The sequence below is a fragment of the Hippoglossus hippoglossus genome, chromosome 9, assembly GCF_009819705.1.
Source record: "Hippoglossus hippoglossus isolate fHipHip1 chromosome 9, fHipHip1.pri, whole genome shotgun sequence".
NCBI lineage: Eukaryota > Metazoa > Chordata > Actinopteri > Pleuronectiformes > Pleuronectidae > Hippoglossus > Hippoglossus hippoglossus.
The window spans coordinates 7600934-7628234 of NC_047159.1; the positions used below are offsets into that span (position 1 = coordinate 7600934).

Here is a 27301-nt window from a genome sequence, read left to right on the forward strand (position 1 = left end):
TGGAAATAATGTTGTCTCCTTCTTCCTTCTACCATTGACATTCAAAAGGAATGAAAGTTTTTAATAAGACAGTTGCTAAGCATCCTTTAAGAAAACGGCTTGAAAGTCGGTTAAGAATTTTCTGAGTTATGTTTAATTTTAATAATATATAAACATCCTGCCTCAATTGTGCATTAGAAGACGCAGCTGCACCCCAAGGTGACCAAGTTAGATTCAAGATTCCAGTTTAAAGTAAAACAAACAGTATGAAGTCTGGTTAAATGTAAATGTGTTTTATTCTATTAAGTGGTAGAATTAAAGCAACGTGTCTGAGACATCATATTGTGTTACTATTTAAAATGATCATTGCTGTTTTGCAATGATATTGAGGGGGACAACTCTTTGTCTAGAGGACCTGGAGGTAGTAAGCGCCTGTCTGAAGGAGCAGGAGGCTGAAAGTGCCTGTCTAGAGTAGCTGGAGAAGAAAGAAAGGAAAAAGAGAGAGAAGGAGGAGAAGATGGAGACGAAAGAAAGGAAGAAGAAAGAGAAGGAGGAGAAGATGGAGAAGAAAGAAAGGAAGAAGGAGGAGAAGATGAAAAAGAAAGAAAGGAAGAAGATAGAGAAGGAGGAGAGCGAGGGGACGACGGACAGGAGGCTCCCCTGTTTTCTCTTCAACTTCAACTCCTCCTAATCTCCTCTCCCATCCTTCGTCTCCCTCTGCCCTGTCAATCATCCCCTCATCCCAGCTACCCCCACTCCTTTACACCTTAACCCCCTACCCCTCTTCCCTCCCCTCCTCACCCTCTTCCCTCCCCTCCTCACCCTCCATCTACCTGTATGTGTTAGAAAATAAAAAAGAACGATCTATCAATAACAGTGACCTTTCCTCTGTCTAGTGATTCCAGAAAGCTCTGTCAGTATGTAACTTGTATATCTCAAGAACTGTTCTTCTTATCAGCTACACACATGTTTATTCAAAGGCAGATTGAAGAGCAGTTTTTGTGACTGTTGTGATTTCTTTTTTAATAAACTTTGAATAAACTGACAACCAGCGCTGTTTGGTCCACAATCAAAATGATGAAAACCAAACATTTATATGTAAAAAAACCGAAATATCTATTTATATTTTATTCCTTTGTATTTTAGCTGGAAAACACACATTCTCCGCAGCACTATCCTTTTATTAGATTTAATTATATTATTTTGAAAGACACTGACAGACTATGTATCTACTTAACTAAGGTATGTTTACTTAGTTTTTCTGCTTATTATTCTGCATCAAAATATACATCACGTAATGTACATCACGTAATAACTCCGCTGCAGCGATCACATGGTTTTGTTGACACCCCATCGACACCGGTGTCGGCTATCCTCACAACAAACTCTCTTTACGTCTTCATCTGTGATTAAAGTATGACTTTGAAGTTGATCATAGGAGGATGGGTTTGTGTTGTAGAATGACACAGATCATAGGAAATTAGCTCACCTATTTAAGAGAAACATTTGTCAGTGGAACCAGACACGACGACCGTGAGCCAACGTCAGACACATGAGAAACTTCTCTCCAGTGACTTTCGACCATCACAAGACAAGAGAATACTCTACAAAAACTTTTGTACACAGCTACAGAAGAAAGTACTCAACAGAAACCTTCTTGCTACACTGCAGCACCTGTTAATCGACATGGAGAGGATCAACAGCTCAGGAGATGAGCCACACAAGTGCAACTTGAGCAAAATGCTCCGCCGAGCCCTCCAGGACTCGCAGAGGGAGATCCAGGAGCTGGCGGCTGAAAACACCCATCTGAAGGAGCTGGAGGCTGAAAGGGCCCGTCTGGAGGAGCTGGAGGATGTAAACGCCCTTTTGGACGAGCTGGAGGCTAAATGCGCCAGTCTGGAGGAGCAGGAGGATGTAAACTCCCGTCTGAAGGAGCTGGAGGCTGAAAGCGCCTGGCTGAAGGAGCTGGAGGTACTAAACGGCCGACTGGAGGCTGAAAATGCCTTGCTGAAGGCTGAAAACGCCCGGGTGAAGAAGCTGAGGGCTGAAAATGTTGCTCTCAAAAAGCAGATCACCATGAAAAATATTTCCTGGGGAGAAGAGAGGAAGAAGGTGGTCGAGAAGTTGGAGTCTTCTGCCTCACTTCTGTTGAAGTCCAAAGACGACCTGACCAGCTTGATTCAGCTCGTGGAGTCTGAAAAAGCCAAAGAGAAGGAGCTGGAGAAGGAGCTCAGGAACATGAACATGAGGTTTAAACTAAAAGAGGTCGAGGTCGTCTCCCTGAATGCAGACCTGAAGCTCCAGGAGGACAAGCTGCAGCAATACATCCTTGAAAATGAGGGCAGGCCCGAGGAAATAGAGGAGCTGCAAAAAAAAATGAGAGACTTAGATGAAAGGTGGTCCACCGAGCACAAGGAGTCCCTAGAAAAGGAAACCAAGCTGGAGGACGACATAAAACTCCCGATCCAGCAGAACATTGTGCTTCAGGTACGTTACACCAACTCATTCTAATTGAATAATATTGGATTGTTGATTTGTTTCCGATTCAGACTTTCAAAAAGAAAAGAGTGAAACTTATGTTGTCTCTGTCTTTTCAGGAACAGGCCTTGAGGACCGACAGCTACAAGGAGAGGGTCAAGAAGGAGAAAGAGGAGAAGAAAGAAAGGAAGAAGAGCGGGAAGGAGGAGAAGATGGAGAAGAGAGAGAAGGAGGAGATTGAGGAGATTGAGGGGACGACGAGAAGGAGGCTCCCCTGTTTTCTCTTCAACTTCAAACCCTCCTAATCTCCCCTCCCATCCTTTCTCTCCCTCTGCCCTGTCAATCATCCCCTCATCCCAGCTCCCCCACTACCTTACACCTTAACCCCCTACCCTCCTTACCCTCTTCCCTCCCCTCCCCTCCTCACCCTCCATCTACCTGTAATGTGTTAGAAAATAAAAAAGAACGATCTATCAATAACAGTGACCTTTCCTCTGTCTAGTGATTCCAGAAATCTCTGTCAGTATGTGACTTGTATATCTCAAGAACTGTTCTTCTTATCAGCTACACACATTATTTTATTCAAAGGCCGATTGAAGACCAGTGTTTGTGATTGTTATGATTTTTATTTTAATAAACTTTGAATAAACAGACAACCAGCGCTGTGGCTGATGTTTGGTCCACAATCATCAACCCTGTACACCAGGGGGCCAGGGGGAGAATGTCCGCACACTCTGGAGGCTCTCACTGTGACATGTTCACAAATACACCACTTCTGGAGAAACTGCGGAGATCAGCAGCTAAGGAGATCCTAAAATTGTTTTTAGGCATCAGAAAAACTCAAAAGGTTTTTGCTACTGTAGAGACATGGTGGTGCAACATAGCAGCCTTAGTGGGAGAGGACCAGCTCCCGATGAAATTACAACATCTTACACACTGGACCCTTTTAATAGTATTAAGTATTAGTAATTTTGTTTTTTAAACAACACACTGGACCTTTAAGGGCTGTGAGTGAGGAGCAGGACCTAGTTGCCTGGGTTAATGTGGGCGTGTCCTTGTTATTGCCACATCGTCACGTGGTTTGAAGACGCTGGGCAGATGGTTAGGTGAAGCTTCTGTTTGTGATGATGATCATATAATCCACGTTCCCAGGGGGCTTTACTCACTCCTCTAGAGGAACATGTTCTGTTTGTACACCTGCCTTTACACATGTTCAAATAAAGAACATGATTCCATCTACAGTATATGTTTCATATAAAACATGATTAAATCCATGTTACATATAAAACATGATTAAATCCATGTTACATATAAAACATGATTAAATCCATGTGTTTATATAAACAGCCTCTCCTGCTGATCCAGCATCACAGTCCTCGCGCTGATGCCGATTGGCTCCTGGACACGCGCAGCACTCTTGTGATTGGACAGTGAGCAGTGGGGCGGGGCTTACATCGCGTTAACCATGAACAAACAGCGCTCGGACCAGATTCAGTCATGGAGTCAAATCTCGGGTTTAACTTAACCTGCCGTCGTAACACAGGTTAACCACCGAGTCACTGAATTTACCCGGGTTAGCAGCTCAGCTCACATCGCGCCACAGACCCAGAACCCCTCGCGCGGCGTTACGTCACCTGGACCGAGAGGTGGAATCGTCTCCATCGATTTTGTGACGGTGAGTTGTGATGCGAGTGAAGAAGAGAGCAGCCATCGGTGTTTCTGTGAAGGAAGCACACGGCTCACTGCTGTCAGTGAAGCTTCAGACCTGAACACTGTCAGTGAAGCTTCAGACCTGAACACTGTCTGTGTTTATCTACAGGCTGTCTGTGATTCAGGTGAGAGGTTGTTGTTGTTTGGTCACTGACACATCTGTTGTGTTTATCTTCAGGTTTGTGCATAGAGAGAAAAGACAACTACATTTTATTGTAGAAATGGTCCAATTCTAGGTGATTTATTGGTGCTAACAGACCGATCTAAAAATAAATACACTGACCTGTGATCTCTTTTCAGGTTTGTCATCACATCCTCGTCTCGTGAGGACGAGATGGGGATGTTACAATAATAATAATATAATTTAATCCCAGGCTATGTAAGGCTTTAATCAATACAGCTGTTGTATATGATGAAAAAGTATATGAAAAACATGCCAGAGTTATGTCTTTCTTTCTCGTAGCATCGTATTATCACTCCTCTTTATTTATGTATGCGTGTATTAATTTATTTAGAACATTGGCAGGATTTACAGGTCATGACAGATGGAAACACAAGTTATAATTCAGATGAGCACTATGCAAACAGAACGCATGGACCGTAAATAATCTACTGTTAAAACACAGAGCCCAGTTTTTATTGTTGACAGACAATTAGGCCTTAAATAGGTTGTAAACTGACTCCAGACTTTTATACAACTGAAAAGGTTCCTCTCTCAAAATAAAAAAGCAAGAGCTTTAACAGGGGTTTGTTCTCACACCCACACTAACAAAATATATCTCCGGGTGCAGAAAAGCAGAATCTTAAGGAGTTTAAAAGGAATATTTGGGGTATAAAATACGTGAATCAGAGTAGATTTACACAGATCAGTTTATAGCGTCATATCAAATTTGATTTCAACCCTATAGCTATAAAAATATTCCATGTCACCATTATCAATATGGATATCGATACTTTTTGTTGATAATAAAAACTGAAATATCTGTGTGTATATGTATGAGCAGGCTTCACAGAATATTAAAAAAATGTTAGTATGTTTGGTTATTGGATTGATGGTCTGATCAAACTGGAGATGCCACTTTGTGCTCGGTGAGTTTATTATCAGCATTTCTTGCAATTTGACATATTTCTTCGGGGAATTAATTATATAAAATAATCACCGGCATTAATTGACAATGAAACTATTTATTCATCATATTTATATTATTTGTGATTACAATGATTAAAATAGTTCCTCATCACCTCAAAAATGTAATGAATATGATGCTATGCTATATAGTTTCCATATAGATTGTAAACAGGTGAACGACCTGGCTTACACAATATAAAAGCAGAAATGGTCAAGTTGAACTTATTATCAGCTCAGTGTAACTTCTGAAAGGTGCATGTCCTTGTGTGCGTTTAAGTTTGAGCTGCAACTTAAGGATTTTACTCTTTGGAAAAAGGCAGACAGCTCTCATCAAATGGCACAAAACTTTGTAACATGATAAAAAGTTAAGTATTATGACATATTTTCCTCACCCTTTCTCCCCTTTTTTCCCCCAATTTTCCTTTTCTCTCCCTGACTCTTCCTGCAGGGCGAAGATGAAGCTTAATTCATTATCTGTGCTGTGTCTGTCGCTTATTCTGTTTCACGCCCATTCTTCACTGGCTAAGAGAGCAGGCGGCAGCTTTGGGAAAGGCTTCAGCTCCAAGAAGATCCCATCATGGAACCGAGGCAACACTAATACAGGCAGCAAGAATAATCAGGGCTCCAGCTCGAGAGGTGGATACCCCAAACAGTCTGGACAAAACAATCAAGGAGGCCACCCTCCGCAGTCAGGCAGACCTGCGTATCCGGGCAGTTACCCTCGGCAGCAGGGTGGAGTGGGGTATCCAGCACATGGCTCCCCGTATGGAAGAGGTTATGGAGGTTACGGAGGCTATCCAGGTGGATATATCAACCAAAACCCAAACAACAAAATCCTGAGCCCTCACTATGGAGGCAGCTTTGGATACGGGGGCCACGGCGTTGGGGGCGGCTCTCCCTTTTCCCACTCAGTTCAGGGGATGGGCGTTTATCCCCAAGATAGATCCAGAGGGTTTGGGCGCAGTGCAGTGGTGGCAGCAGCTGGAGGCGCCATGGCAGGAATGGCCCTGGGCTACGGGCTGGGGAGGTTCCCTCGTCCTCACTTCCCCTTCCACAGCCCCCAGGAGGAGTACTACTACAACCACTACATGTACAGGAGATATGGTGTCAGGTCTACTGATGCCGATGACTATGGCAGAGACTACAGGTACAGCCAACCCCCTCAGACCTACGACAGCTTCATGGACTCGTGCATGAAGAGAACAGACATTCTGCCGGTGGAGAATCGAAAGCCAAAACTCAACCCAGCTGCCACAGCCACCACCACAGCTAATTCCACAGCCACCACCACAGCTGCTGTCGTCACTTCAGCACCGGACACTGTCACAGATAACAAGACGTCAGACACCAACAGCACCGCGGAGGACAACTCCTCGACCCCCTCACCTTCCACTCCTCACGCTCCTAATCAGCCTGAAGCCCGTCCCGGGCCTCCAGCTTCACAGGCCGTCGGTGACGATGAGGAGGAGGACGATGACACAGTCAGCATCATGGAGATCGGGTACCCGGCGCTGATCAAGCAGGTGAAGGCCCGCAGGTGTCTGGAGCTGTACATGATTTACTCTGAAAGGTACATGAAGAGAGAGACAGGAGGGGCGGAGGGACTGGAGATGGGATATCGAGGGTCTTTAGCAGTGGTCACCAGTGCTTTACTGATGCTACTGAACAGCAACATGCTGACGCTGCTGCACTGAGGCCTTCATTAGCCGGGGGGGGGGGGGGGGTTGATGGAGGATGGAAAATGATTACAATTTTAAGTTCCATGTTTGAATTTCCAAAGTGAATGTAAGAGGTTAGATCAGAGAGCCACAGTTTATTTTTTATTTTTTTCATTTCGATAATTTTGTCACAATATCAAGAAATAAGTTCAAATGTCCAACTGAATAAGAGATTTAAAAAAAAAAGGTGCATATGCAGAATAAAGTTGAAATGTAGATAATAAACGTATTCTTTTTTATTTCAAGATTAAAGTGGAACTTTTGAGAATATATCAAACTACTAACGTCAGCACATACGCCCCTAACAAGAGTTTCTTTCTCTTGTAGCTCATAAACACTTGTGGTGATCGGTGTTAAAAAAATGTCTACTGCTGAATTAGATCCACTTATTTTCAGCATTTCAAATTTACTCTTGAAATGTCAAAGGAGGAAACAATATTCCTCCTCATATCTTTCTAACAGTGCTTTTTAACATTATTCATATATTAAGTGAGGGGCCTCGGCCTCAGAGAAGCACAGATCTTTGTCTTAATATTTATGAATATTTCCAACTTTTTCGCATTTTTTCTAGATATACTTCCTTCCCTCCTTCTTGTCCTCTTCTTATCTACCCACAACTTTTGCCTTTCTTTAGTGTCGTCTCACATTTGTTGAATGTATTGTCACCAAGCTTGGATATCGAAATATGCACAGTAACTTTTCTAATCATGTAAAATGATTAAACAACTATTTATATGTATCGTGTGAAGTTCTAATCACAAACAGTTCATAGTAGAATTTTCTAATTTTCTAAAACAAGCAGGCATCACAGAAATTTTAAAAACTTTTCTTAATAAGCATTATTCAAGATTTTAATGTGAACATGGATGATTTTTAAGAACCTACAGTACAAAAACCATATAAGCTTTTACTGTGATATGTGGGTAAATAAATATGAATTTACTGGTCCAATAAAAACCTAACACCTCTGTGTTGGAATAAAACCTGTTGTCACATGGAACTTGTGAGTTTGACATGACAGAGAGAAAAGATGAGGCTGAAGGGAACATCCACATTTTGCTTATGAGAAGATTTCTCCTCCATTTAAGATTATTCAGCCGAGAAGAAGCGGCACCAGTGACACCAGCCTTGGATTTTTCTGTTAAAATAAAATCTCACGTCTCTCACTCACCATCCTCTGGTAATTCATCACTATAATAACAATATACACATTTTAGTTAAAACCGACAAACAGTGGATGGGGACGAGTGGTGAAAAACTCCAGTGTAGCTTTAATGTGTTGTTAAATGTGTGTTATCTTGTGTCTGGATGTAAAATCGCACATGACGTGAATGTCTTCTCACCCGTGAGATGCACATTATGCTCGCCTGGTCAAATAGACGTATCTTTACTCACAAGCGTGATAATGAAAAAGCGTTTGATGAGATGCATTTGATGACTGATGAACTCCTGTGAAACCAAAAGTGAAATTGAGATAATCTGAGTAAATTAGTTTTTTAACAGCTCAAGCTCAAATTGCTTCACACTTGTTAATCGTATCACAAAATGACATTTGGTGTTTAATTCATTTGTCTGAATTGATTTTCAAGGAAAGCTGAAGAAAGAAATAATGTCAGTCTTTACTTAATTAGTGTGTCTTCTCTTACTTAACTGTGTTTTTTACCCATCAGTTGTGTCCCTGGTGCAGTTTATGTTTCGTGTGCTTTTGTTTGGAAGTAATTCAACATGTTTATTGATGGGAAGGTAGATTGGTTGTTTCTAATATGGTTTGAGCCCTAAAAAATGGGGACGTAAATAATTCCAAATAAAAACTTTCAAAGAAATTTGGTCCAAGACATTGACAGATCTTTGTAATTGTGCATCTGTAAAAGCTGAGTAGCATTAAGCAATTTGAAATTCATTATATAAAATCATAATAATGACCCATTACGATGTTTTTTTATCTCATCCCGTTATCCTAAGATCATGTTAATGAGAAAATGTTCTTTAATTTTCAATGTTTGTTTACTTCTTTTCACTCAAATCAATAGTTTATGCAGTGGGGTGTCAAAACATACACTTGTGTAATTTGAATCAGTGGTAATTTCCATTGTAAAACACATAGGTAGGGATGTAAAGTGGTAAACATATAAAATAGCAGAGGATGTAAATACTCATGTACTCTATACTTAGTACTATTAGAATTGTTCTTATCTTATTTCCACCTCTGCAACCTGCAGTTTACTGATGATTTTGGAAACTAAAAGGTAGAGTCTCTGACTTCATCTGACACAGACGACAGCTCTGGGTTAAGTGTGAACTATCACGGATTCATAGGTCGAGTCTGTTGTGGCAACTTCTCAGAATGAAGAACAACATGAGGGCTGTGTCAAAGCCCCTTTGTGTTTCAGGTCTGAGCCTGAAATGAAGTGCGAACATCAACGTCAGACTCTGAGATGATTACCACTGTGTTTTAGAGGCGTGACAAGGAAGAAACTCTGAGCACATGATGTGAAGTCTGCAGTCTGTTAAAATTAGACTGTTAATGGCTGAGTCACGCAGCCAACCCCCTCACCCTTAAAAACAAACTAACTAGAAAGGCATATACCCATTAGTCCCATTGAATTAAATCAAGTGGCTCCAAATTTCACACATTCAATGATATTAGTTCCCTAATTATCCTTGATCCATGAGAGCCATGAATTATTCCATTGAAAATACGTGAAAATGTAAAATTAGTAAAAGTGCAAAAAAATTAAATTCTCTACCCATCTTTCCACCAAGTTCATTTGAAATCGGTTTAGTAGTTTTTACGTAATCCTGCTGAAAAACAAACAAACAAGGGGACAGGAGTGAAATCAACCTCATCTGTGGAGGTAAACCGTGTGGATCTAAATGTGTGTCCCCAGTGGATCATTCATACTAACACGTGTTCTCGTCTCATCACAATAGACACAAAAAAATCAACAGAAATGTTTGTTCTAAGTTATTTTTTACTTTTAAAACAATTAAACATGGGGCATTTTGCTTTTTTACATAATAATCTACAAAATGGCATAAAACATGTATTTAATTAGGTCAAATATACTGTAAATATACAAATAATAAGCTGAAAATGTAACATATGCAGAGTAGACTGTGAATCAGGAGGAAACAATTATTCTGTTATTATGGAATAGACTGAGAGATGGTGGTTATCAAATGAAGTTTACAGCTGCTCTTAAACTCTGGTCCCTGAGGTAGATTTAATCAGATTACACAACTAATCTATTCTTGTTTCACAGTTTGTTTATGGACAATGTGTTTGCCAGAATACACAGAGTCACCATCACTAAAATCATCATAACTGCAATCATCAAAAGTATAAAAACACTGGACACATTAAAAGGAGAAACAAGAGTGTGGGATATAATGCAGATAGTTATTCATTGAGTTAAATTACCTCACAACTCTGACAAATATCTACAGGAAGTGGTTTCTGAGTTCACCAGTGCTGCTGCAGACGGGAGCTTGGTGTCCCAGCGACATGTTGCTGAGGTGAAATGAGTGGAGCTCCTCTTCTTGTCTGTGTGGAGGGTCACCGACGACTCAATAAAACCAACTGGCCACAGATTCTCGTAAATCAAGGGTCATATTTAATTTGAAACCAGGAACAGTCGTCTTCACCGTCAGGTCATGGGGTATTTTTGGTTAGGGGTTCCTTGTCTGTTTTGTGAAACCTGCTGTCTCCATCTCTACATGACTGCCACCCAGTGGCCAATCAGCAGGGACATCAGGGAGCCAATCACAACGATGATGCTGTTGTAGATGGGGCCACTAGATGCTCCAACGTAGTACTCCATATCTCCAGAGCCCTCAGGGTCAGAGCCAGGCCTGCGGCCATAGCCACCACCTCCATATCGTGGGTACCCTCCATACCCTCCACCATACCCTCCTCCATACCCTCCACCATATCCTCCGTAACCTCCTCCATACCCAGGGCGGCTCAAAGCAGATCCTAACATTGATCCTCCAATGGCGCCTACTGCAGCCGCCCCTGCTATTTTCCCTGCACTGGGACCACCGCTCTGGACGGGTCTGTAGGCCTGGCCACCACCACCGCCCCAGCCCCGGCTGGAGCCTCCTCTACCTCGGCCAAAGCCGCCGCCTCCACGCCGGGCCTCAGAGCTGGGTAGAAGTGTGGCAAGGAGCATCAGGCACAGGGCCGCTGTGAGGGGCATCTTCTGAAGGATCAACATCACAGCTTTCTGTGAAAATAAGACAAAGGAACCATCACCGGCAGGTGAACATGTTAGAGGGACTCATTGTCTTCTCTGGTGTTGGGTTAGGTTTGTTGCATGTTTTGAAATGATCAACTGACTCTGGACCGTGATGGAAGACGTGGTTTTGAGTAGTTTAATGTATAAAGTGTATAATATTTTTTAGGAATAAAATCTTACGTCTTTGAATGAATTACTAACCACAGCTGTCAGCTCAGTGAAGGACTATGACAATCTATCTCAGTCAAACGTAGAATTAAATGGACGTACTCAAGTGCAGCAGAAGTGCTTCAGTTAAGAGCTCGAGGGAAAGCACTTAATAATATTCCACCACTGGTTCCCGGGCCACGTGGTGTTCAACACATTAACTCACTGAGGAGATGTTCTCATTGCAGCTTTTGTTCCTGCTGCGTTGTATTTTTACTTCTCTGATAAATTTAGAGCAGAACAGATCACGGCTCCTAATCCAGCTTTGACAAACACATCTTACACAAGCGTCATCACTGCAGCTGACCTGGGATCAGATAGCTTTCATAATCTCTAATGCCCTTTAATTGGGATCTGCTGGATTCAGACCTACTGCTTGAGATAAACAGTTGTTTGCATTGAATAAATGTTTAGTCCGCACTCAAAGAACTACTTGTATGAAATGAATACAATAAAATATGAAACCAAGGAAGTTAGAGCCGTGACATAAAAGATACAAACAACATAATATTACATCTTAGACATTAACAAACATATTTGTGCAATGCCATCAGCCATAATGTATGTGCCATTTACATTTTTATGCATATGAATAAATATTAGTCATATAAATATAACATATTACACTATATGGTGTGACATACATGTACCCAATATGTAGAATATACAATTTAAACACTATACAATAATAAAAATAAACTATTAAATGTAATATAAGGACATATGTGTTAGATATAATATAACATTTTGAAATAATTTCGTTTAAAAATAACAAATATTACAAATGTGTGACAATTTTGGAAATATTTAACTCTGACCTTTAAGGGGACAGAACCTTTAAAATATTTAGGTATAAATTAATATAATTAAGTGCAATTTATACAAAGGTGTACTTCTGCTTGTGTTTCTTTATTCTTCCAGAAGAAATAGTGAACTTTATACCCCACTAGATGTATTTAACAGCATTAGTCACTAATCACTTTTCAGATTAAAGTTGTACATTTTATAAATGATGCATTATTATAGATTAAAGTACACAATAGTTTATGAAGCAGTTAAACTGACTGCAAAGTACAAATTATACATTAACATAATGAAATGTCATATGTAAATAATCATGAGTTCTGCTTGTTTTCTATTATGTTTTAAATACTTCAGTACTGATACAAGGTTAAAACTTAAATGCAGGACTTTTAATACCTTTACTTAAATAAACAATTTATATATTCCCCCCCACAGACCTCAGTTTATTTCCAGTAAGCAGCATGACATAATTTTCTCTGCAGTCAACAAACTGTACACTCTAATCTGCGTCCTCTTAAAAGATGAGTTAAGCTATAATTACACTGGGTTACGTAGTTTGACAATAATCCAGTGACTCACGTACAGCTACAGTAACTCAGAGAAATCCAAACTTTCCATTATGAACTTGATTCACCTTGATTCACTCTGATCCGTTTCCCAGTAAAAACTGTGCTTTTCAAGAGGTGGGGCCTAATTTGTGCTGGAGAGGCTTTTGAAATAACATCACATCCGAAATAAGGAGAAATCCACTGACATAAACATTAAAGGAATATAAGGAACACATTTTCAACCTGCTGGAAATCTTCAGAGAAATAAGAAACAAATGTTAAGATAAAGTATGTTAGAATGAGCGATCTCACCTGTTGAGCGGCTGTGTGAAGCAGAAGTGAAGCAGTGCAGCAGATGAGCCTCTTTCACAAAGTGTGTGTGTGTGTGTGTGTGTGTCTGCAGCTCAGACTCCTGGGACCGTCTGTGGGGGGGTTTGTTTCAGGGCCAGCCTGTTATCCTCCAGACAATCTCCATCAGGTGGAGTGGATCACTTAGACCCAGCCCTGCTCATTGGCTGAGTGCACAGTAAGCTGCTGCAACGCCAACATCACACATAAATGGGTCGTTGACGTGACGCCTATATTTTCTGTCTGACTGCATTTTCTTCTGTTAAAAAAAGGTTTAAATACATAAAGAAATACCATATATATATGTAGTACCTGTCCCGTATATGTACACACTTTAAATTTCCAAAAAACGTTAGTTATTTAAATGTTTCTGTTATTTAAAGTGTCAAAATATCATGTGGTGCAACCGTCCGGCCATGACTGCTGATGTGAAAACTTCTTTGAAATGACTCAAAATCTATTCAAATTTATTTTCTGCCATATTTGGCATGATTTCCAAAGTCTTTTGTAATCCTGTACAAAATTGCAAAGCATTTGCATTTATATTTCCATCATAGTATACAAACAAACTTTGTCCGATGATGTCCATTTTATGAAATATCACGTGGTGCGGCCATCAAGAAATGACCAATTTGGGACTTTGATGTTGAAATCCATTCAAAGACAGGAAGTTGCATCATAACAGGTTTGTAACTCTCTCTCAAATTTAGAAAAAAATTACCTTTTTCACAGCTGGTATGTAGTTGCCACATTTGGATATCATGTGGTATGACCTCAAAAAAACTATGAATTCTAAGTTATTTCAAAATATATATAATTTGATTATAAATTTCATAGTGACCTTTTGTGTTGTCCTAGTTTTTTTTCTTTAGGAGTCCAATTCTGTGGCTGTAAATTTTGACTGAACTAGAAAAATATCATGTGGTGCGACCAAATGTGGTGCGACCACTGCAGAGTGTTTTACATGACAGATATATGTCTTAGATTGGGAGTTTTGGGGCTTTTTTAAATTCAATTAATGATTTATATACATAAAGTACTTTATTTTAGTATTATTTGGAAAATATTTCTATGCAATTAGAGTATTTTTTTCTAATATTTCAGAAACAATGGTTTATGATTAATTTTTGTACAATATCATGAATAAATACCACCCCAAAAATGTAACATGTAATTTTATCTTGGTTATTATGAATTTAGTAGTAATTTATTATTTATTTATGTTTATTTATTTATAACTGTTTAAATTTATTTGACCAGATGCCACTTCCAAGCAAAATAAAAACCGCTCGCCATGTGCAGCGTGTTAATTCTGACTCTGTAGCGGAGAACCTTACTCAGAGAAGAGAAAGGTATGTTAAAACATTTAAAAAATGAAAACTACAAATAAAGCAACATGAAGTACATATTGCTCTTATGTGTTTTTCATTACTGGACGAAATGCATATTTGCATTAAAATGTTCATCTATCATTAGTCCAAAAGAACTTATTGATTTATGGCATGACATTACATATCTTTTTCAGCTACAAGAGATATAAACAGCAGGGAGAGATTCCATATGCCAAGTCAAGTGAGTTGACAGAGAGAGAGAGAGAATCAGAGAGAGAACTGGAGGGCTGCATCCGGCGCTTACAGAGAAAGTAAAACTATGGCAAACGCTGTGTTCGACCTTACGCCGCCATCTATGGAGAACATCCCACCAGTTCTGGTTGATGTAGATGTAGCACAAGAGCAGCCAGTTTAATGAAATGTTTGTTCACAACAATGTGTGCTGCACTTAAACGTTCTTGATGAGATTTTTATTAATGTTTGTGTTCATGAAAATTCTATGAAATTTTAATAAAATCTGGTTTAAGTCAAATTTTTGTATGGAACTTATTGTTTATTGATCTTTTTAAACGATAGGAGGTTTTCATATCATTTGGAGCGACCACTCATCATGTGGTGCGACCAATAATACCAAGACCTGTATTCAATTTAAAGTAAAATATAAAATTTCTGTGGCTGAAATATAAACCCCCCCCCCCGCTGGGCACGACGTAACACAAAGCTTCGACTACGACGAATGTTTCATCTCCTCTGTCGGGGGAAATCGTTTCATTCCATCATTTTAAATTCAAACAAGATTTGAACATCATTATGTAACGAGCTTTTCACCCACTGACCTGAGCGAGACGGGAGAAGACGTGCAAGTGCATCTTCTCTCAAGATAACTTTTTTAATTTTTTTTATTAAATAACAATTGTACAAAAAAAACACTACATTTTCTACATAGTGGCATGACCTCGGAACATTTTAAAGGCGGACGTTTCTTCATTCATTTGTAAAAGTCACAATACAAAAGCAGGCAAGTCTTGAGAGTCACTAAAAATATAACATGCACACTCTCAGAAGCGCGCGCACACACACACACACACACACACACACGCTTGATGACATGGTCCACTGTTTGCCGTAAGACGGGATTTGATGTTGGAAACACTAAACCAACGCACAGAGAAAAGCAGACTCATGCAAAGCTCAGTCACTCGTACATTTAAAAACATTCTCTATTTAAGATCATCACTATAATTCACAGTCTTGTGTGATTTCACTCCTGCTTTGTGCTTTTTGTGTTATTCTCATGATGCAGAATGATAAAAACCACCTGTGAATATTATTACATGTTTTTTTTACAACCAGGCTCCTGTTTCAACACCTCAGAGGATTCAGAATTGTATTTTACTGTGCTTGAAATGTCATCATTTATTTATTTAAGGCAGTAAAGTTTGGGGAGGAAAATCCGACCAGCCAGAAAACAAAGAGGCTCAAAAGAGTTAAATTATTTCAAGATTATTTTTTTTCTTTAAAGAATCGGTTTGACCTTTTGGAAAATGTGCACATTTGATTTCTTGGAGAGAGTTTGATTAAATGACTGGTAGCACTCTCGTGTCTGTAAAGTACATGTGAAGCTACATATCCAGGAGTTAGCTTAGTTTAAAAAAAAGATAAACTAATCCACCTACCAGCACGTTTAAAAGGTCTCTGATCCTGACATGATATTGTGCTTGTTTAAATCAACACAAAAATCAAGGTGTAAAAAAAAAAGACACATTTCCATGTTAAAGCAGGTAACATCCTTTTATACACTTTGGTTTTTGTACAGAGGTGCTGGCAGGTGGCTTTAGTTTCCTTTGGACGTGTCTCCCCTTGTTTCTCGTCTCTAAAATGACGGCAGGAGCTGCAATTCTTTTCTTTGACGAAGTTAAAAAACTGTATGTTTCAACTTAAAGTGATAAAAATCAGAGATGTCGGGGCTATAAACCATAATCTACAGCGGTGAGGGAACATGCTTGTTTGGTGCAGATCACATCTTCATCATTTTTTAATTTTATTCACTGAAAATGAAATGTAAAATCAGAGTAGTACCAGTATTCTCAGATATGTGTAAACAAGAAAAACTAATGGCTGTTTTTCCCAGAAAGCCGAACGATTCCTTTAACGTTAATCATAAAACACAGTAAACACTCCTGCCTACAGATAATAATGGTACTGGTGTTACCATCAGACTAATGATAACAACATATATCTGCTCACATGGTCTTTAATCGTCCCTGCAGTGAAACTATCAGCTGCAAGGAAATGGAATGGGTCTATAAATCCCTTCAATCACAATATTTAACACGTTCTCAAACAGCAAGGAGCATAAGGGCACACGGTACGACGCGGGTCTGGACGCTGTTTTGAGGACATGAACTTGTGCTCGTGGTCACGTCAGTTTCACATCAACTGAAACTGAATGTTCTGGCTGCAGCATGGCCTCGATCAAACCCCCAGTGATTCCCTTCCATCTTGCACATCACACTAACTTGAAAATATCTTTATCAAACTGTCTCTTTGTGCTTGGAGAAACCTTTAAAACAGGCACTTTGCTAAGACCGTATAATGGGATGTTTGTGCTTTGAATTGATTTTGGGGGATCAGCTTTCAGTCCGTGGTCACATTTTAGGCTCATCCTGCAAAGTACTTTTACTGCGAAGACACTGACTTTACTCAGGGGAAGAGGAGCGTGACGGCAGAGAGGAAGAAAAACAGACAAATAAAACTGGTCGGATCGGAATCAAGAGACTTTCCAAGGCTGCGTGAGTCCTCATGACTCTCAAGACTATTGCTTAGATGGTCACAGTTAACATGCGCACAACACGGCATGTCGGAGTGTTGTCAGCGAGCTGAATGACTCCATGCAGAGGCCGGAATTCTGAGGAGCAGGACCGTCGCTCAAGAGTCGTACATTGATTTCTTGTCACTTGATTCGTGGTCACAGCTGAGCGGAGGATACTGAACTCTGGGAAATGTTTTTGACAGTTTGATGTGCTGGAGGGAGTCGTCGACGGGAGCCGATCACATGCACGTCGCCGCCTCTGGAGGACAACAGAGCTGCTTCTCTAGTATACCACGCAGGCAGTAATATCTGCAAGAGGAGGCAGACGACAGGCAGAGAAAGAAAAGTCTGTGTCAGTGAAGTTACACTCAAGGATATTTACAAAACAATGTAGACTCGTGTGTCACAGTGTCAGTGAGCTCATAACATATGTTGGACAGGATGATGTTTGTGGTCTTTATAGACAAGACAGAAACAAAAAGACACAAGACGATGTGGTGTGGTTGGATATTTAAGTTCTTGTACCTTCTCCTGAGTTTCTGCACCTCTCGATCCTCTTCCTCCTTCAGCTTGGTGATGAAACTCTTCAGGACAGGCATCTCAAACTTTATATACTGCGCCACCTGGTGGACAAGAAGAGCATGTCATGACAAAAGAGACAAAACCGAGGGAAATAAAGAAGTAAAGAGGTGTTGGAGACACAGAGGCAATGATTTTGTGGGTCTCGCAACATCTGGATCTCTGTTTGTCCCCTTTAAGGAAGAAGTGACAGTGAATGTGTTGATTTACATCATATGTGACTTCTTCCCCCAGGTCTTCTTCCATGAGGAAGACTTTGCAGACCTGCTCGCACGGACCCTGCATCACCCTCAGCACCAGAGGATAATCACTGCGCTTCAGTTTCATGCGCTCTGAAATAAATCAAAGAAATCCGGTATGAAGGACCATTGCATTGTAAGATCACCAATAATAAATCAAGTGAGTAAGTGACGCTCACCTCCACTTGTATGGACAAGGTAGAGCGCGAAATCATCGGGGCTGTTTTCAATTTTAAACTTGTTGAGGAGGACTCGCAGCACCTGAGGTGTCCTCATGCAGCTGTTGATGCGAACGTTAGTCACTGAGCCAAAAGCAGGAGTAAACACTGCTGTCTGAGGAGGGGAAAAAAACAATCCAATTAATGATTTATGAGCATTTATTTATGTACAGATACAGACGTGCATGAGTCATTGTGTATTAAGCCAAATCAATTAGTGCTTCACTTGTTATTTGTCAATTATACCCTCATGTAACAGCTGTAAGCAGCACATTAACATTTCAATAAATGATGACACACTATGATGTATTTGTGTTTGCAAATCACCACAACTCCTCCTGTGGACACTCTAAAGTGGGACTGGTGTATAATCAGATAATGATACTTTACATTATGTTTTAATAGGAGAAGATAGAATTGCTGGTGAATACTGTGGATTAACAGCTTGTTAATAACAATTTATGAATTGTTTTAATTCTGCTTATATATGCTACACTGGGGCAAACCATCACCTTGTGGTTGTAGAAGTGTCCGTTGATGGAGAAGCGATGGCGTCGTATTTTCCTCTGGTCGCTCGGTGAGCGTCGCTGGCCCCGTCTCAAGAATCCGGCATCGCTCTTTGTCCGAAGGAGCTGGGCGGAGCTCTCGCTCTCCTCTGTCCAATCAACAATCATGACTTCAGATCATCAGTTACTATTCAGTGTCCCTTCAGGATGTTGACTTTAAATTAAGGACGTCACAGTGACGACGGTTCCTTCGACAGTTTCTGTCGTATTTGTTTTTGCAATCTTAAAAACAGCTGTAACACTCAGATGTTGGATATCTATACACTGAATTAAATCATATTTGTATTTCTAAAGCTGTGATCAGGACAGAATGATGGTAATTTAGTCTTAGTGAAGGTTTTATGTTTTTATCCAAATTAATAGAACTTAACAGTAAACTCCTCTAGAGGCTTGAAAACAAACTCTGGTGAAAGTAAAAATAAGGTTTAATTCTTCGCTCAAGAGAAGTTGCCATGACGATCAGTTACAGTGTGCTTATATAAAGCAGTGGAGAGTTAATTAGGGATGAGGCGCACAGTGTTTTCAAGCCGAGTTCATTTGATCTCATTGAACTTAATCCAACATTTTCTTTTTTTGTCTTAACAACTGATGAGACAACATAAATAAAACAAGTGACACACCCCTGATTAGCAGTTCAGTTGTTTGGTCTGTGCATATTAAGAACTGAGGTATGATGTTGTTACAGCCATTGGGGTACGATACAAGGTGTTTACTGTATTTACTTTATACCGTCAGTAAAGCCACTCACCGTCTGTCTCCTGTTCCATCTCCCCGTTGTCCTCTGGTTGGCTGTCGGGTGGCGTCACCTCCACTGTGGGCGGGTCCTGCTCTATCAACTGTTCACCATCTGTGCTGTTGGGGGAACTTTAAATTAGAAAACAAGAGAGAGCAGAGAAGTGAGAGACGTGCTGTGCAAGAAAAAGCTGAAAATATTGTTTAGAGAATGTTGTTAAATTTAATAATAATTGCCCATATATGAAACAAAAGTGAGGGAGGTACAGTTACTGACTGTTGAAGAAACCCTACATTATTTAAAACTGACCTTTTAGTTGATGATAAATCCTGCCAATTACATTTTGGTGCTGATATTTAGTGGTGTGTTATTTATGAGTGTGTGAAATTTGGTGCAGATCCAAATAAAATCTGGATCTAGTGTATTTGAATGTGGTTTCATTAGGGGACAGTTGGGCCTTGGCGGAGGTTTGCATTCTACTGAGGGTCATTCTAGTTTTGTCTGTTTTAGAATAAAAAAAGAACAGATATTAAGCATTCAATCATTTACCCATTCCATAAAATGTTAAAATGGTATTTTGTGAAATTCCTATAAGTCATCTACATGCAGGCCTTTATACTGAGAAAGAGAAACGCTTCATTTGATGAATGAGATTAAACAGCTGAAAAAGGAGCTTTGGGGTTGGGAGGCTTTTGGTTAATAATGTTCTTTTCTTTATGGATCTTTGCCAATTGGTGCTTTATTAAGTGATTTATCAAACTTTATAATTTCAGGATTAAATCTGCAACATTGAATAATGTCAATAAACTATGACACTAATTTAAGATACATAAAAAAAAAACATTGTTTCTCATTAGAAAAACTAGACATAATCTATATCTGCCCTCATTGACCTACAGCGTCTCACCACTTCCGGTCAGTGAGGTGCGACTGGATCTGTCCAGGCCTCTTACCCTTGACTGTCCAGATTACACCCAGAATGCCAGGATGTGGAGGAGGGGGGCGGTCGGATTCGCTCGTGGTCATCCTGCATCTGAAGCCTGATTGGTCGACGGAGGCCCCAAAAGATATTCAGCAGGCCCTCGACAATCAGCTCCTCCTCTTCCTGATGTGAAAGGGGATAGATGCCGTGATCAATGCACACATGCACAGGGACACACCCACCCACACACACATATATATATACTCACTTCTCTGTGTCGGAGCTGTAGATTTTGTCCTTCATAGTAGAGATTGTACGTCTTCAGATGGGAGAGGACTGTTGCCCTGGAGACAGAGAGGCTGAATCACTGAGGAGTAAATGCTGTTTGAAGGAACTCGCTGCTCATTTTGATCACATGTCAATCACAGTGATCATTTATTTACAGAAGCATATAAATTGTGGTCGGAGCAATTACTCTTTTTCAGGAAAATTTTTAAAATCCCTTCAAAACAACCAAATTAGTCTTAATTTGTATAATAACATGTCACTAATAAATTGTGTTATAATTTTATCATCCATCCCTGTATGTGTGTTTGCCACCAGTTTGCATCCTGGGCCTGACTTTCAAACAACCTTGTGTTTTGGTAGCCAACTCATTAATGTTGGATACTGGAGCAAACTGGTACTGGTTGTTTTATGTTGGCTTGCAAGCCTATAGTTCTCAGGGGTGTAGAACAAAAAACCTTGGCCCCGGTTGTTTAGGCCCCCTTAGTGGGCCCCCTCATGGAGTTTCCTTCTAATCTTTATTCAAGAGTGAGTTCTTTTACTCCGGGGGAAATATCCCTTTATTTCACTTAAAGCCCTCTCTCTCTCAAACAGCGCCTGTTCTCCTGTTCAACACTGTTTGTCTGCACTCAGATATACTGTCGCAGACCTTTAAATATCCTGTGCTTCCAGTTTGAAGTCTGTCCTCAGCCTGCTTGTCCACACACATGAAACTTCTGCTCTCAGATTCCTGCTCTCGCTCTTTGAATGTTTGGTGAATTGACCTTGTTGTCAAGTTGCAGAATTGCAGGATTTGTGTGGGCTCTAACTCATGTTGGTAAATTAGTTCCAGTGACTTATACCCCTGCAAGTATTAACATATTATTACTACTACAAATGCATGTTTGCTAGTAGGACAGTCCTCACACACTTATTTTAAAACACGGATTAGATGTTTTATATTTAAATACACATGTTTTAAAACAAGTGTGATGATTTTAAATGGGTTTATACACTTTCTACGATGTGTATACAGGTAGTTACATGTGTTCATATGACAAACAGCCTGGTATTTAATCCTTACTTGCTGATGAACTTGTTCTCTCCAATCTGAACCCCGTCCTGTGTGTCATTCATTTTCAGCGATCATGAGAGGAGCTGAGAGACAAAGACGCGACACAGAGAGTTAATCACTTTCATCCGTCTGATTCAGTCTCATGACTCCTCATGACCAGCACAGACGCAGAGAGAGCAACAGGGAGAGGAGCAAAGAGGCTGCAGGAAGAGGAGGAAGAGGAGGAGGAGGAGGTAAAGCTTCAGACAGCAAAACAAAAACAGCAGCAGATCATATCTACTTTCCTGTCAACGATTTCCTTCAAGATACAGACAGATGATATTAAACTACCGCTATGTTTCTGGTACACAATCAAAACATTTGTGGTGTGATGGATTCAGACGGCTGCTGTCCTCACTTTACATAATATAATACATTTAGTCTTAACTCTTTTATTTATGTCTTCCTGTCTCGTCACACAAAAACACTCAGAAACACAAAATACACACACACATGCAGCTGTTATTAATGGCACGTTGCCAACCTCCCCCTTTGCCAAGCATGTGTGTGTGTGTGAGTGTGTGAGTGTGTGTGTGTGAGTGTGTGTAGGAAGAAGCCTCCTGAAAGAGATGCACAGTTGTGGGCCACCTGCTGCACCAAATCATTTCTGCTTCTACCCCACCTTTCCCCCCCAATGTCAGCTTAGATTGGCTCCACATGAATACATTGATCCTAATAAGTCTGACTGATCCTCTGCCAACAATATGCTCATATTTGTGAAATGTCTATAGCTGCAACTAAAAGTTATTTTCATTATAGACTCATTCTTCCCCTATGGTGACAAAATCAAGTGGCAGACTTCTCCAGGTTGTGCAATCCATCGTCAATCAATAATCGTTAAATCATTTCCACGCATAAGTTTAATTGCCTCCTCACAGTAATTAACTCTGAGCTCAACATCAGGGCTCCTTGTGTTCGATTAGACACCTCATTCATAATGTATGGAAATAGATTGAGGAGGAAATCAGTGGCTGCTATGAACAGTGAACAAGATATAAACATTTCTAAGAAACAGAACGGTTTTGGTTTGTGGTTGTGGCCTAAAACAACCACTGGTGCCGACCTTTACATTTTGACTCCATATTATTCTGTAATAACACAGTCAGCAAGTCTACAACCACTAACAACACATCGGTAACTGTCTGCAGCAAGAGAAGCAGGGATCTTACCGTAGTGAAGACTGAGGTACGTTGAGTCACCAGAGAGATGGAGCTGGAGATGTGGAGAGAGAAAGAGAGCAGACGATCAGACACTATCCCCGGCAGTTGTCACCCTGGTGTGGATTTCAAGCGTCCACCAGGCCCTTTCTTGCGAGTGTGACGGCGAGCCGACAAGGAAGTGGTGGGGGCGTTTAAAGGAAGTGCTCCCCTTCCGTTAAATCACTTCCTCATTTGCTCAGTCAGTCACACAGGAAACTGACACTTGCCTCACACGGCACAAAACTTCCTCAATTCAAGCCGCGCAGCTGAGTTATCGTGCGCACGCACAGAGTTGACATACTGTACATGAGCACGCGTGGAGAATCTGATAAGACCAATACACACAGTCGTCTTGAAAACATAGTATACAAAGATGCTGATAAATAAGCGAAGGCTGTCAATCTCTGAAACAAAGTGTGCTCAGTTATTGTGAACAAATTAAATATTAAACACCAATCAGCCCAGCCCCCTGCAGGCTCTATTAATATTTCAGCAACTATTTTAGGCCTGTAAAGCGCTCAACAGTCACCGCTGACCTACACAAAGGAAATCATTAGCCTTTAATACTGTGGTCGTGGTCAAGGGCAGTCAGGCTCACAGTCTCATTAACGGGTGATGCCAGCCGTGGTGTGACACTGACATTTTGGCCGCCTGTGTCTGACAAGGCAACCACATTATCTGACAGATCTAACTAAAATGGAGCCTTCTGAAATAAAGATCAAGTCAAACAGTCAATCTTTAAAGCCGTTGCTCGACTGTCAGTCACCATAGAATAAAACTGACATATTTAGGGTTTTGGAACGTTTGTATTTTTGACTTTATCCACAGGGGATTTTAATGGTTTTTATTTAGATCAAGACCTCAGAGTTTTCAAACCACTGGGAGACTTTTCTGATGTTGTGATATGACCCTAGATGTTATCTGGGGTTTGTGTTTATTGTAACGCTGTGACAAAGCCCAGTCTTTCCCAGACTGTGACGGCTACGTGACATTTAGGTTGGACCAGAATTACTTTTTAAATACGTGTCTTAAAGTATATGTCTAAAAATATTTGAGCAAGTTTAAGCCTGAACATGTATCAAATGTACTCAAACACCACACACACACACACTCACAAATCAGTCCCCTAAATCAGCCTGATTTTATTCATCAAGATCCATGAATTATTCCCTGTGAAATTATTGAAAACACCAAAGCTGCCCTACTCACAATGTTTAAGAAAACAAAAAGCAGGAACTATCCTACTGACGTATTAGCAACAAAATTAGGAATCTAATGAAGCCAAGTGTTGATACTCTTAACTGCAACTGATGATTATTTTAATCATAAATTAATTTACAGATTTCTTTATGAATCTCTTAACATTTGTGAAATCTAGGAATAAATGTGAATGTATTCATATATACCTTGATATTCTGAAACCAGTGATAACTGTTCTCTGTTGCAACCACAAGGACTCGTCTCTGTGGAAACGATCTGTAGGACATGAGGCCTTCTTGGATTTTAGTTTAGCAGCCGTCAGCAGAATCTAAAGGAAGTCAGACAGATCCACAGACTCCCCTGTGCCTCATTACAAGATCAGCCCATCACCCGCCTCCATCTTGCCCTCTATCTCTGCATCTTTATTCGCCTTCATCTGCTCCGTTGTTTCCTAACCACCGTGGCTCGGTTTTTTCGCGGCTGATCTGTGAATTCTTTCCTCTTTGCCTGATCTTCAGCTTTCTCCTCCGTCTCCTTCATGCGCCCTTGTGTGGCCATCCACCAACATGCTATTAAAACTCATGACCACAACTTCCTGACTTTACTCCACCCCCCCCCTCCACTCTCTCTCTCTCTCTCTCTCTCTCTCTTTCAGTGACACACATGCAAGCTTGTGTTCTGCCCCCCCGCCCTGTTTGCCTGTGAACCTCCTCTGTTAATGTCTTTGCCGGAGACGGATGATGAATAGCTCCTCTCCTCCTCCTGTTCACATTCAAACCCTCCACCAGCACCAACTCCTCGTCTTTAGCCTCCGCTCTACCACCGCCGTCGCTCTATTGTCAGCATTGTCATAGCAACCCCAAAAACATCTGAGGATCAGCAAGTATCCCACAACACTGAGCCAAAAATAGTTCATGTGTGTTTGTCTCTCCTGCTGCTACTCAGGTTGTCAAACATGTCGCCAGGCTGGATCTAGATCTAAATATGGCTTCCATGTTCTCCAGATCCAGCTGAAGCTGTTGCTGCCTCTAATCTGTGGGTTTGTTTCCATAACCATTGAGTCACTCAAGCAAAACTGTCAAAAAACTCGAATGACTGCAGCTTTTTAAATAGATATATACACGTTTTGGTTTGAAACTGAATATCTAGAGGTTTATGACTGTACATGTCACATCGGGCTCTATTTCGGCTACCTGACATTTTAAAAGACCAAACCGTCAACTGAGAACATGATTAGTTTATTAACCGATTTGGAGAAGAACTAGAATGGCATTAAAAGAGTAAAAAAAAAAAAGTCCCCTTGTGAAACCACATTTAAAAATCACTAAATGCAGGTTTTTAATTTGGATCTGCACCAAATTCCACACACTCCTCGATATCAGTCCCCTAAACAATTCATCTAGATGCAAGAATCTCCGAGGAAAACCGTGTAAATGTTGAAAAATCTCACATTGTTAAAGGAAGTGGAAAAACTAAAATCCTGGATTCACCCCTTGACCTGGATCCACTCCGATATTTAATGGGTTCTTCCCTGACCCACATCGCATCCAGGTTACGTGATAATCCACCCGGTGGCTTTTGTGTAACAAACAAACAAACAAACAAACGCAGATGAAATCCTCCCTGGCAGTTAGTTAAGTTAGTTGTCAGCCTAGTTGACTAGTATTATTAGTGAGAAGTTAAAGCTAGTTCATTGGGTTCACACATGTTAAACTAATGCAGTCCGGTACAACAGCTGTGCAACAAATCAAAATGGGTAAAAGAGGAGCTCATTAAATTTGACACGGACCTGAACAAAGGGGCGAATAAAGGATTTTTAAATTCCCTTTCTTTAACATTGTAAGATAGGGTGGATTTTTCATACATTTTCACCTATTTGCCAACAGTTCATGGATCTTGATGAAAAGAATCTGTCATATTCAGGCCATTTGTTGTGGCTTGGTTGAGTTTAAGGAGAATGTTGGGCCCTGAGAGGAGATGATGTTTTCATTGGCATTGGTTTATTTATTTGTTATCAAGATTCCATTAAAACTACTGAACAGATTACTACCAAACTCTGTGGACGGATCTGATGTGGGTCAAGACAGAATCCAAGAAGAGGATTTCTTTGATGAATGAAATCAGACATATTGAGGGAATTGGTGTGTTCAGTTTGGATTGACTCTAAGATGCAGGACATGTTTAAGAAACATTACACCCTCCAGGAACACGGGATTTATAGAACTACAATACTTCCAGCTGAGTGGATCGAATTACAGGCCAAAACATTGGGTATTGACTTTTTGTCAGAGGGTCTGTCCTCCCTCGGTCTGACTGTGAACAGATCTACTGCTTGTTATGTAACGTGTTCGACTAAAACACAGCCACAGACCGTCAGTCACACACCAAATGTGATCATCTCTCATGTTCTGCTCATGATTCCAGATGGATCCTCACATGAAGAGACGTGGAGCGGGTCTACTACATGTATGTCAACTACCTACACATACATGTGTCATATCGAATTTTTAGCCTAGTCTGTGTAAATATTAATCAGGTTTTTTTTGGGGGTGTCAGGGCGTTTTACAGTCTTTTTTGGTTTCAACAGTCAGGATATCAAACTACACCCAGTCCACATCACGATCACACACTTAGCTACAGCGACGCTCCGCTCGGATTCCTGCCGACTTTCGGGGCTCCTCTGCGGGGCTTCACCAAACCCAGGGGCGCGGGCTCTGCGGTTCTCCTCCTCGGTGCCTCTCCTCTTCCTACCCGGTCCTTCGCATCAAGTCCTCCGGTCACATTCACTCCTCTTCTCCGCTTCTCTCCGGTGGAAACAATCGGCCGGGCGCGTGTTCGTCTCCTCGCGAGCTGAGAATCCGGGAGGAGAGCGCGAGACGAACATCTGTTGTCGCGCATGAGCTCGACGCACGGCGGCGTCGCGGAAAGGGGAGGGGGGGGAGAGACTGGGGACTGAGGGGGGGTG

The 27301-nt window shown here is 40.8% G+C and overlaps 3 protein-coding genes across 6 annotated transcripts; 1 reads left to right on the forward strand and 2 right to left on the reverse strand.

Moving 5' to 3' along the window:
- The first annotated feature begins 3905 nt into the window (after nucleotides 1-3905).
- Nucleotides 3906-7172, forward strand: LOC117767390. The gene is made up of 3 exons (XM_034594975.1): nucleotides 3906-4132; nucleotides 5745-7001; nucleotides 7035-7172. The coding sequence occupies exon 2, from the start codon at nucleotides 5752-5754 to the stop codon at nucleotides 6988-6990; it is 1239 nt and encodes a 412-aa protein (XP_034450866.1). The 5' UTR covers nucleotides 3906-4132; nucleotides 5745-5751; the 3' UTR covers nucleotides 6991-7001; nucleotides 7035-7172.
- Nucleotides 7173-9792: 2620 nt separating this feature from the next.
- prnpa (prion protein a) lies at nucleotides 9793-13228 on the reverse strand. Its single transcript, XM_034594980.1, has 2 exons — nucleotides 13140-13228; nucleotides 9793-11244 (listed from the first exon to the last, which is right to left on the reverse strand). The coding sequence occupies exon 2, from the start codon at nucleotides 11229-11231 to the stop codon at nucleotides 10728-10730; it is 504 nt and encodes a 167-aa protein (XP_034450871.1). The 5' UTR covers nucleotides 11232-11244; nucleotides 13140-13228; the 3' UTR covers nucleotides 9793-10727.
- A 2143-nt stretch (nucleotides 13229-15371) lies between these two features.
- Nucleotides 15372-27256, reverse strand: LOC117767391 (ras association domain-containing protein 2-like). 4 transcript variants are annotated; one of them, XM_034594976.1, is made up of 11 exons: nucleotides 26975-27256; nucleotides 23107-23149; nucleotides 21908-21981; nucleotides 20828-20903; nucleotides 20591-20742; nucleotides 19653-19768; nucleotides 18851-18993; nucleotides 18300-18453; nucleotides 18092-18213; nucleotides 17828-17925; nucleotides 15372-17611 (listed from the first exon to the last, which is right to left on the reverse strand). In XM_034594976.1, exons 3-11 carry the CDS (start codon nucleotides 21958-21960, stop codon nucleotides 17542-17544), a joined length of 984 nt encoding a protein of 327 aa, XP_034450867.1. In that variant the 5' UTR covers nucleotides 21961-21981; nucleotides 23107-23149; nucleotides 26975-27256; the 3' UTR covers nucleotides 15372-17541. The 4 variants fall into 4 exon arrangements, with proteins under 4 accessions (XP_034450867.1, XP_034450869.1, XP_034450870.1 ...); XM_034594978.1 differs by having other exon boundaries at nucleotides 26965-27256; XM_034594979.1 differs by lacking the exon at nucleotides 26975-27256 and adding an exon at nucleotides 24793-24922.
- Nucleotides 27257-27301: the final 45 nt, after the last annotated feature.